General features: G+C 38.2%; 1 protein-coding gene across 1 annotated transcript; it reads left to right on the top strand.

The window, feature by feature from the left end:
- Positions 1-467: 467 nt before the first annotated feature.
- Positions 468-10,995, top strand: LOC140921649 (mucolipin-3-like). Its single transcript, XM_073371655.1, has 13 exons — positions 468-953; positions 3,125-3,286; positions 3,510-3,657; positions 4,299-4,371; positions 4,679-4,775; positions 5,094-5,202; positions 5,770-5,885; positions 6,470-6,622; positions 7,118-7,219; positions 7,929-8,051; positions 8,447-8,659; positions 9,317-9,477; positions 10,514-10,995. The coding sequence occupies exons 1-13, from the start codon at positions 717-719 to the stop codon at positions 10,584-10,586; spliced, it is 1,767 nt and encodes a 588-aa protein (XP_073227756.1). The 5' UTR covers positions 468-716; the 3' UTR covers positions 10,587-10,995.
- Positions 10,996-12,023: the final 1,028 nt, after the last annotated feature.

Below are 12,023 nucleotides of genomic sequence, written 5' to 3'. Positions count from 1 at the left end.
TGAAGTGCGTGAAAATCGGCTCATTACTCGCGCGTATCCCACGCGAGTAAGAGGTTGAAGACAAAAATACTTCGATAAATTACTTCAAACAAAGAAAAATGGTGATACACTCTAGGCAAAGTCGGACTGAACGTTATATAAGGAAAAAATGCGCAATCAGAGCTCCTGAAGCAATTTTATTTAGGCCTAGAAAATACAGAGGCCGGGAGAGGTAAAAAAAAGCCAGGTCAGGTGTTATGTTTTTTTGGTGCATTTGTTGTTTGTTTGTTCACTCTTTCTTATGCACGTTCACGTTGATCCTTTCCCTTGTCGATGGAGGGGTAGTCTGCTACACAGCCGTTTTTAGAGTCGTCACGCAACGGGGAGGAGCGTTGCGTGACGGCACTAAATTGGGTGGATAGAGGTTCATGCAGTTGTCACGTGCAAACGTGTAATGACTGATTTCTGATTTCGTATTAAACGCGGACCTTCCAGGTACGCTAGTCCAGTTTTATTTCAGCTGATTTTTAGCACGAAACTCTTTCACACTCAACAGCTACTCTTGCTCAAAATAGAGCTGGCCGTTGTGTGAAAAAGTGAGTTCTCCCAACTCTTCCCCGCCAGATGCAAATTTCCGGAAACGCTCAGTCGCGCGTTCTTACTCCAGTGATCTGGGTACCGTCAGTGAATCTGGCGAAGAAGAAGATTGTTTGTGTACGGGCACGTACTTAGCAGATATGAACGAGAATTCTGTGTTCGAACGTTCGTATCCAGGTCAACCTATTCTTGATACAAGTTCGACATTATCAGGAGAGCCAATGCAAAGTATTCAGACAACGCCATGTCCTCGAGAAGTCATAAAAACAAGAATAAGATACCATTTCATGAATCCATTTCAGAAATTTCGAGCAAGGCGCAGAAAACCTTGGAAGTTGGTAGTTCAGATTGTCAAAATTGCCCTTGTTACTCTTCAGGTGAGAATCAAATATTCTTTACTCCCATCTCCTAGCGGTTTTATTATGCATGCGTTTTTTTTATTATTGTTATTATTTTTAACAACGTAACTTAAAAAGTTGATTTGCTTGCGTATAAAGAGGTTTGTCTAACGTTTAATTTTGAACAGATCTTTTTGAAAGTGTTTGAGCGGACAACGAAGGATAGGACCGTGTTGCCGTTCACATGACTACAATCGACCCTTAACTCTATTGTCCCAAGCCAAGAGTGACCAACGTCAGTCTTCTCCTAACAATAATCAATACATCACGAAAATAATAGATTATGGAAATTGTAAAAAATAAATTGTTCAACGAGGGAAATTCTTTAATCTTTAATCAAATAGATGTATGGACATCAGTCTGGAGAATTTGTGTAGATATTGAGGTATGAAGTTTTAAGACTACCCTGCAAGCAGCGTCTCCTTTCGATCTTCTTTATCTAGGAAGATCGAAGGAGACTCTGCTCGCAGGGTATTTTAAAACAGACATTCCCCCAAAACAGACACCTAAAGTCTCCTGTCAGGTATCCCGATCTCACTATATGAGCGCATGGTAAGTTGTACATGTTGTGTACCCCCATGATTTAGGATCATGTGTCTCATAGGGGTTGTTAACCGATGTATCGGCCGACATCTCAGTCAACTGTCTGTTGACATATAATTTGATCGATATTTCAGTCAGATGTCAGTCGTGATTTGGTTGAGTCTCAACCAATGTGTGGCCCGCCTGTGGTCACCCACTTTAGGTTATCAATCAATAGTCATCGCTACTTCATCAACAAGTCACCGACATATATTTACGACAAAATGCAATAGGCCAATGCAATGGCAGATGCCTTGGTCGATCATTGGCTGACATAATTATTAGTTGATACAGGTTTATTAGTCAACTGTTGGACGAGTATCGGTCGAGTCTTGGTCGAGCTGACTGAGTATAGACTGATGTATAGGCCATGCCCCAGCGACCAGCTTGTCTAGTATCGACCCATACCATGGATCAAGCCACCTATGAGACTCATGATATCTGGAACATTCCCTATAAGATGAAAATAGCCTGCGATTTAGTAACTGATCAATCTGGTATCAGCCTCAGCCGATATTTGTAACAAGGAATGTCCACCACGTGTCATTTTACAGGTACCTTGTAACAAAGGAAAAACCCTTGGGTACAAAGGTGATAAAAAAATGTTCAAGCAGTGCAGATTGTCTACTGATGCACCACTGATACATGTACCTCACTGATACTTGACCAATGGTTGGCGGATACATTGCCAACACACTACCAATACTATCATGACCAAAAGTAAAATGACCAACAGAAAGACACCACTTGGCAAATATATTGGCTGATTCCTCGACTGACACAAGACTGGTATAGCGATCGATATGTCAACGTATAGTCTACTCTCTCTTAACGGACACCTCTATAAGACAGACACCTCTGTAAAACGGACACCTAGAGTTGGTCCCTGCCTTTCTTTACTCCCTTTATTTGACTCTCTATAAGACGGACACCTCTCTAAGACGGACACTTGGTGCCTGTCTCAAAGGTGTCCGTCTTAGATAGAGTTGACTGTACAGTCTACCAAGATGTCGGCCTGATATATTGGTCAAGTATCCGCTGACACCCCCTTATAAGACACATGATCCATGGTTTATGAGCTACATATTTTATGGGAAACAGCAACAGAAAACCTTATCTCGATCAGCTTACTTTGAGAGGGAAAATAAAATGTAGCTACTTAATTCTTGGTGCTCTGAAGCCAGGAATGGCAAAAACTAATGATAAGCCTGTTGTCCAAAGACGTCTCCAGGAAATTTTGCCTGTACAGCATACATCTAGCCAAGTAATTTCTTAGTTAATGGCTTACAGCATAATTTTAAGTCAGCACAAATCCAACATGTACAGGTTCAAAGTTGCAAGTTCTGTAAAATATTTTTAGGAAAGGTGCACTTGCTAGTAGATGTACAGGAGTATCCCCTTTAAACTTGTTGTTGTTATATCTACAGCTACATCCCTATTTAGGAAATACTAAACTGGTGACATGACACTTTTTCATCTTACCATAATATGAGAAAATGTCACCCAGGCGGAAGAATGCATCTTTTAATGTTTTTCTTACTGTCTGATGGTATTTTTTTAACTTGCAGATTTGCTTGTTTGGGTTAGACAGATTTTCATTGGTGACCTTCCTGGAAAACAATCAACTTGCCTTAAAACACTTGTTTCTAAGAGATTATCAAAGTGATGACAAAGTTGTTGTTTACACAAAAGACCAACTGTTCAATTATCTGTACTATGCCCATGAACAAGTAAGTCCCAGCCAACAGTAGAGAATGTTTTGCCATTTGCCAATGCTTTGGAAAATATGCAAACTATATGGGCATAAATTTTCTTGTTAAAAGGTAAACTTGTGAAACAACAAGTCTGCTGAAAGTTGACTCATAAATTCTTGGTACGCTCCATCTGAGGGAAGTTTTATTAATATAGTCATCTAGCTTACTTGTTGTTGTTGTTGTTTTTATCAATTGACAGTATTATCAAGTGCAAAGCATTCCTCTTGGCACATATGACTACACACACATGAATCATTCAGAGCCTCCAAGAGTTCAGTTATGTCACAGTCACTATACAGTCAAAGGAAAAGAAAACAACCCATTTGCGTTAGATGATCCTGTTGTAGGTGTGTGTGGCAGAATTCCTTTCCAGGGGATTTTTGAGGTTGTGGAAAACCTTTCATACTTGGCAAAGTCTGTTCACAGTCAAGATTGGTTTCTGTTCAATGAAAATGTTTGGAAAATACAAACAGTATAATCCAGAAAATGATCATGTTGTACATCATTTGTGATATTCCACTTTCTGTAAATAATTGACAATTATTGGACAAGGTTGAGCAAAATATTGTGATATTTGAGACACTGACAAATCACGATATTTTGCGATAACCAAGTTTATTGTTTTTGTTATTGTTTTATCATTCGATCACAAATCGCTCTTTGAAAGGTCAGTGAAGCAATCTGCCATTTTCACGCAAGAGTGATCACAAGAAGGAGAAAGCGTGGTTTCATTCATGCATGAGCAGAATATAATTTGCAGCCAAATACAGTTGGATGACACTGCGTATTTAAGCAGACCATTATTTGTAGGCAATTATTTGCAGATTATGTGGTGGGCTTTTGGCCAATGAAAAGGGAGAGAAATTTGCATCAAATGATAATGTTACACATTCAGTGAACAATGTTGAGGATTGATATAAAAGAATATTTTTGGCATGGAGAAGTTAGTAATTACATCTTAAGTTGATTTGTTGACTTGTTATTACAGATTGCTTCAATTGGCCACGTCCTGACAAACATGGGCATAATCTCATAACAAACAAAACCTTCAATTTAGAAAGGTGAGACCCTGTTATCATTGTTAAGTACCAAAATTAGTAGGAGGTTTTATTGGTAGTTGTGCTGCTGTGACCTAACCCAATCCTAACATTACTTCTCTTGGTCCTGCTCCTGCATCCGCAAAGTAAACCCAGTGCAAAAAATGGATCTAAACAAGTTTTAAAAAAGTCCATTAGCAAAATCTTGCCAAAAAAATCTTACTTAACTAGTATATATATATGAATGTAGTTTTCGTTACTTTTTATTCTTTTTGCTGTTGCAGTATAATTTTCATTGTTACTGATTTTTTCAAACTTTTATTTTTTTTAGGCTTCGTAAAATTCGTATGATGTTCTCATTACAAACAGTGAACTTGAAAGATGTTAAAGCCTGGGACAAGCCTGCCTGCTATAAACTAAGTGTTACAGTGAGTTTTAAGCTAATCATCAAAACCATGTTTGGGAATCAATGTTGGTGTGCCTGGTGGGAGCTCACAGAACTGCAGAAGGAGATTAACTTAGAATGCATACCATTATATAGCAATTTCCACATCTGTAACAAGCCTGACTCCTCATCCGTGTCATCACAAGAAACTCTGGGGGTGGGGGAGGGGGCATAGCACACCTTTACTTGTAGCGTTTCACTTACTTGGACACGGCACAGTTAACCAACCTGAAATCCTTAGCGGGGATCATGATTTGAATTGTGAGCACTTACTTTGTCCCTCCCTGTTTTTGTTTTTTAGATTTTGTTTGATAATGTGGATCATGATGGAAGAATGCCAGTTAGACTGAGCATGAACAACACTTGGTTAGATTGCAAAAATGGGAAAATAAAGGGATCAAATACTATGAGTGAGTCATACATTAACACATGCATAGTGACATATGGTGAACAATGTTAGTTTTATAGTACACATGCACCTGAATCTCTGTACGTCTTTATTATGACTTGCTTGTTTATCTCAATTTTTATTGAAAGGGGCATTGCTTTGTTGTGGTCAAATTTTTTTATTCCCTGCCATACTTTTTTATTTTGGTACTGACCTGGGTACTGTCACTGAAATTTTTGTTTCCATCCAATAATTTTGTACCAGTTTAAAAATCAATTGTACAAGTACAAAGACAATTTGTACCATGCGCAAAATTGCATGAACCACAACATATACAGAAGCTGGGGGTAAGGTATTCCAAACTGGGGCAGTTTCTAACAGAAAAAGAGAACTTGTGCACATTAATGTCATACAAAAACCATTGTTACTGAAATGGGTGTTGCACGCTGGCTCGCAAGACGTGCGAAGAGACTGTCTCACGTAGATCTTTATGAAAAGGTATTTTAACATTGCCTGTTTGGATCTTTAAAACATTATAGATTCTTAAATATCATGGAAGTAAATATTATTGCATGTGAATCTTTTGTAGAGGCACACTTCATAAAAACAGCTTTGGTGGTGTTTGATGTGGTTGTCATATCCATGTGTTCACTTTCTCTTGTGTTATGTGGACGATCAATTTACAGATCTCTCAAATTAGCCAAAGTAAGTTGGTAGAAGGATATAAAACCAGTATCTGGGAAAATCACCACAATACATGTATAGCTTTCTGAAAAAAATTTAAAAATGTTGCAAAACTAACGAGCATCAGTAGGATATGGATGCCAGCCATTAAAACTTGGCAACTCCCCCCCTCCCCCCCCCCCCCCCCACACACCCAAATGCCACTAGCATGTTTGTCTGTATCTGTTCAACAGATGTGTGAGGTTCTCAAAATTTTGTGGCTTTTGGTGGAACATGTCTCAACTTTTGTGTGTGTTGTATACACCCAATGCAAAAATGGCTGCCGGATTAATATTCTTTTGTTTAAATTAAAATCAGCCTAACTAGCCTCGCCTGTGATAATGTATTCTTTTGAATTTTGTAGTGGAGAATAAGGCTAGTTAGGCTAATTTAAATTCAAACAAAAGAATGTTAATCAAGCAGCCATTTTTGCATTGGGTCTATGATTAAGACTTTCATAAGTGTTTGATTGTGTATGCCATTTTTGTGTTTGTTTTGCACTAATGAGTTATGCAAAGAGGGGCCTGAAATATGTTTGATAGCAAACAATTTTTATCTTAATAAAGGAAGTCGCCAAGTTTTTCAAGCAAGACACAAGCCCAGAGGAATTTACTTTCTCAGATTACCAAGAGTTTGTCAGCTTATGGTTTTTTGTCATCATGACAAGTGACAGCCTCACAATCATTGGCTCAATATACAAGATGGTCATTGATCAAAGGGTGAGGTTACTTAAAAGGCTGATTGTACTTCTTATTATTTTGCCCTTGAGCTGTATCAAGGAAGGGACCTTTTTAACCCTCCTCCCCCCGCCCTTATCAAGCGTTCCTAATGTCTTCACCAATGTTTTTGAAAAGTTAGTAGCACCTGGAATGCTTCCTGGTATCCACATTCGTCAAGAAATTACTTTGTCAACTTAAGTTTTTCTAGAGTGTACACAGACATTGTTTTATTTTTCTTCTCAAAAACATCGGTGAGTGTGTGGGCGAGGCAAGCGCTTGAGTGAAGCGAGTGAGCAAGGGTAAAGGGGACAATGAGCACAGAGCATGAGAAAGAAAATTTTCTTCTTCCCCCACCCCTACCCCCTTCCACTGGCGGTTGATAAATCCCCCATGGTTTTTATTTTTTATCACGCACACTTGACGGACTTTGAAAATAGAGGGTCTGTGAACAGACAAAAGTTTTTCAAATTACTTTTGTAATGTCTTTTGTTCCAGGATAGTGACTACTATAATACCTGCAGCATTTTCCTTGGAACAGCAGTGCTCTTGGTTTGGATTGGTTTTCTGAGATTCCTGGGATACTCCAAGAAATATAATGTAATGCATTTTCATTACTAACAAGCTGTTGATTACTAGTGCTAAGTTATTGTTTTTCCCCTCTGTTCAAAATTTATCTCTTGCGAATTGCAAAGATGACCTCCTTGTACATCTGCAACATACTAAACAGCACAACCACTAATGTACTGGAATTACAGAGTAACTTTAATTTGAATAATTACAATAAATGAAACTTAAAATTTGTATAATTACAGACCTTTACTTGAAAGCTTTAGACATCCCTCTATTCTTTTTCTCATATCTGTATTTGAAAAAAAGTTTAAACTGGATCAGCAAGTCAATGAGAAATGTTATTCTAGGTGGTGGGGTGGGGTTGGAAAGCTTGCCCACTTTTCCCCTCCCCCCTTCATGCTTTGCGCTCACTTTGTTTTGTTTTATTCTTACCAGTATGCAGTGAAGAAATACAAATGTTATTAGGTGATGGGGTGGGGTTGGAAAGCTTGCCCATCTTTCCCCTCCCCCCTTCGTGCTTTGCGCTCACTTTGTTTTGTTTTATTCTTACCAGTATGCAGTGAAGAAATAGAAATGTTATTAGGTGGTGGGGTGGGGTTGGAAAGCTTGCCCATCTTTCCCCTCCCCCCTTCGTGCTTTTCACTCACTTTGTGTTGTGGTATTCTTACCAGTATGCAGTGAAAGAATCAGAGGGCTATGATCATGACAATCTAGCTAAACAGTTTTGTTGTTTCAGGTTCTTTTGGTGACATTAAAAGCTGCCACTCCAAGTGTACTCAGATTCTTTGTTTGTGTGTCATTGTTGTTTGCTGGTTTTATGCTGTGTGGCTGGATTGTACTTGGACCTTTCCATCCCAAGGTGATTCTTATGGTCAGTGTGGTTATCATCAACACATCCAAAGACTGACTGACTGACTGATGGCATGTCATTGTTTTTCAAGTTTATTCACTGACTGACTGACAACTGATTAACTGACTGACTGGCTGGCCGGCCGACTGACTGCTTGACTTCTTGAATGCTTAATGGATTGACTGACTGACAGACTGATTGACGCTGATATCTCAACACTGTAGATGGATAAACCTCTATATAATTGGAGTACTGGTAGTGTTTTATCCACGATAAATTCTTCAGTCAAATTCATCCTTTGAAACAACCTGGGCTTGGTAGGTACAAGGGAGGAACAGGATAGCAAATATGTCTTAGCATTGTAGAAGGTTACGTGTTTTATTGTTCTTTTTCTTTTTTGTTAGTTTAAAACACTCACTATCACTGCCGAGTGCCTGTATTCCATGGTTAATGGAGATGACCTGTTCAACACTTATGCTAAAATAAAGGAAATGAAGACACCCACTGCAACATGGATCTTCAGTAAAATCTACCTCTACGTCTTCATCGCACTTTTCATTTACGTTGTACTGAGCTTGTTTATTGGTATCATTGGAGATACATATGAAAGACTGAAGGTCAGTGAACTTCACACTTCCCTAACACAGCATTTCCTCTATCGAGCCCTCAGTGTAAGGCGCTAAATATTAATTAAGCTCTCAGCGTCTTAACGTTCTTTTTTGATGTATCATACACAAAAACTGATCGATATCACTACCGAATACACAATTGTTTAATTCTTGTGCCCATAAACGCTTTTGTTTGCGTAAATTCTTTGAAATTGTTAAACTTAATAAGTGTACGTGAAAATTCATTAAGACCCCCCTTCTAATGTACAACCGTCCCCCAACCGTCTCCCCCACCTCTGTCTAGAAGCACTGAAATATAAATAGTCCCTCCACTCCTTACATCTTTGGAAAACCCCTGCAATTTCAGTATCGTATTTGATGAATCAGGGGTAGGTCAGTGAAAAAAGAACGAATCCTCGATTTTTTTTCTTTGTTTGGGAATTTAAAAATGGATTTGATTACCCGTTATGCTTGAGTTTTGGGTCCTGTAATATTCATAGTATTTGTACCCTGGAAAACTTGGAATTTTCATTCTCTTTTAGGAACACAAATCCTGTTCATATACTCACCTCTACAATGCTTACACTGGTTCACACCCTTTTGTCATCCGTGGTAACAAAGTTTAACCCTGTTTTGTTTCTTGCATGTTCTGTTTTTTTCGCATAGGATATGGGCCATCTTCCAGAAACAAAGATAGAGAAATTCTTGCACGAACCAGCAAATATTGGTAGATCTGTTAGTCAAAGGGAATACACTTCAATACCATCATCAGCCGAGGCTGTTAATGTACCTTCTCCTCCCAACCAAAGAAGAACGACTCCTTACGGGTAAGAATGATTATAGTCTCACACCTTGTAGACTTTACTGGTCCACCGGTTACCGGTCGTTTCGATACAAGTGATTTCGATACAAGGTTATTCAGTCGAGGTGTAAATAGTTTCACGTCATTAGCTTTAAGAACGAAGAATATTCACCCAAAATGTTTTTCTTATTCACGCGCAAATTATACTCGAAGTGAACGAAATTTTTTGGGCAATTTCATAGCTTGAGTTCGTATCGAAAAGGCTGGTTTCCGGTCCACCTTATGATATGTACATGTCGATGTCACTTTGCAATAATATAACTCTAAATTAGGGTAATTAAAAATAACTTCATTATAATAAACAATAAATCAAGCACCAGTACAGTTCGCGTTAATTACAAATCAAATGCGTCCTTAAAAAGATAAGTCTATAACTTAGTTTTAAATATGGTTACAGATGATGATTGCCAAATGTCCGATGGTACATGTAATCTGTTCCATCAGGAGAACGCGACGCTTTATGTGCTTTGCTCCATAATTTCGGCCGTCTCGTCAGTTTATATAGCCTGCGAAAACATCCGTTTCTCCTAGCGAGGAGAACGGACTCATCGAGCAACTCGTTGACAGAATGTACCGTTTAGTCAATATCGTAGTCTGATTGAATAGAGTCAGGATGGTTCTCGAATTTACCGCTGTTCGTAAACCCCTTTCAATCTAAATTCCCTACTGTAGTACGTCTGGGAATATTTTTGAATCCGGACGAAGTCTCCCCTCGCGTGTACTAGTACCCGGCATTTAGCTTAACAGTTGATATTAAGACAGCATGCCTTGCAACTAGTAAATCCTGGGACAAACGATTGTACATACACACTTATAGAAAAATAAAAACGCTATTTCTTTGACGCTGTTACAGATTTTAAGGGAAAACCTACAGACCATGTTCTTAAAATTAACCATGTCTGATCTAGGCGGCGTTCAGTTTGGGTCCACTCCTCTTCTCATTTTTCATTTTCTTTTTCATTCTTCTTTTGTTTTGTTTTGTTTTTTGTTTTCGTTTTCAGAAGGAGTCGTTCCAGTGGAACGCAAGATCCCATGATGAGAATTGTGTCCATTGACTCAACAGGAGTAGAATGACTAACCCAGATGAGAGAATCTCAGCATTGATTGCCTTCTCTACTCCGCAAATGAAATTTCGACAAGTCAGTGAACCATATGCAAATTCATACAGCTAGGGAGAACATGGATAAACATCCCCCAGAATTCGCGATTCTCCTCTTCAGGTTCACCTCTAATTAGCTGTCGTTTTTGAAAGTTTCGTAATAAAATGGAATATTGCGTCCAGAATATGTAAATATACAGTGAATAACGAGAGGGGAAAACCTGAGCAAAACAGTTCAAATACATTGTGCATAATTTATTAATGTTATCGGAGCAAGAGCGGTCGTGTAAAAATATCTGTTGACTTGTGATTCAATGAATAATACGAAATGTGTAACAAACACCGCTTTAAATGGGCACAAATAAAGGATTTTTTATAGTTTCACGTTTTGTTTGGATTTTTGTCGTATTCGATCAATGCCAGTAACCTTAATCTGATAAAATCTGTATCTTTTTTATTGTTAAGTCTCATCCTATCATCGTTTACGAAGAAAAACAAAGGGAAAACAAAAGGCCTTTATTTTTCTTCTTTTACAGATATGGACGATAGCCAAACCGGTGGTAGAGAGTATTGGGATAGAATTAATTGTTTGTTCTAAGCTTATTAAAATCAGTCTCGCTCCTTTGCCAAAACTTAAATTTAGAATATGAAATGGCTAGACAACATTTACAGTTGATGTAATCTTTTTGTAATCTTTTTCGTGAGATCTTTGTTTGATTGGTCTCATTCTGGATGTTGTCGGTCGCGTTAAATGGTTTGACATTTGGCTCCACTCTATTTCACTTAAAAAATTTCAAGTCCAAGCGTGTGCTGGTGATGAAAACAACAACATTGACACGTGCCGTTCATTAAGTGCTATTGCTGCTATTTAAGAAAATTTTGCCGGAAACATGTCGGCAAAGAAAACTGGTTTCCTTTGTATTTTTCAGGAAGTTCGTTCGAATAAAAACGCCAAGGCCGCTGTTTTTTAACTAATCTTAGCATGATTTTGATTAATTGGAAAGTTAAATGCTTGGAATTGGATAGAATAAGGTTTCAGAAACATCTGAACTTTTTTTGGTCCAACATTTTGTTAAGCTCTTGAATCCAGCTTGTACGTGGAATGATTCACGCTTCAGTGTCATGTAAAGGCCTATATTTTCATTTGAAATCTAACGAATAACAGTGTTTATGTTTGCAAGAAGACTTGTTTGTTTAGTTCGAAAGCTATCTTTTTGCTTTGAAGACTGACGACCTAAAATATGGAAGAGTTAAAGAACTTTTATAGACCTTACGCCCAGTCCTTTCAAAAGTTTTCAACATTAATTGAAGGTTTGAAAATATTTGAACTAATATTGGGAAATAGTGCCTGGTATGCAATTATAGTTTTGAACTTAAGCGACGTCGACGAATCGTTGGCCAATTTTTTGTTG

Source organism: Porites lutea, chromosome 12 (assembly GCF_958299795.1).
Source record: "Porites lutea chromosome 12, jaPorLute2.1, whole genome shotgun sequence".
Classification (NCBI taxonomy): Eukaryota; Metazoa; Cnidaria; class Anthozoa; order Scleractinia; family Poritidae; genus Porites; species Porites lutea.
This window is presented reverse-complemented; position numbering and strand designations above follow the sequence as displayed.

Bases quoted from the DNA above. Each gene is read 5' to 3' on its own strand.
- LOC140921649 (XM_073371655.1), top strand. From the start codon at position 717: ATGAACGAGAATTCTGTGTTCGAACGTTCGTATCCAGGTCAACCTATT. The intron at 3,658-4,298 runs GTGTGTGTGGCA...TTGTTATTACAG, and splicing joins GTTAGATGATCCTGTTGTAG to ATTGCTTCAATTGGCCACGT. The intron at 7,220-7,928 runs GTAATGCATTTT...TTGTTGTTTCAG, and splicing joins GATACTCCAAGAAATATAAT to GTTCTTTTGGTGACATTAAA.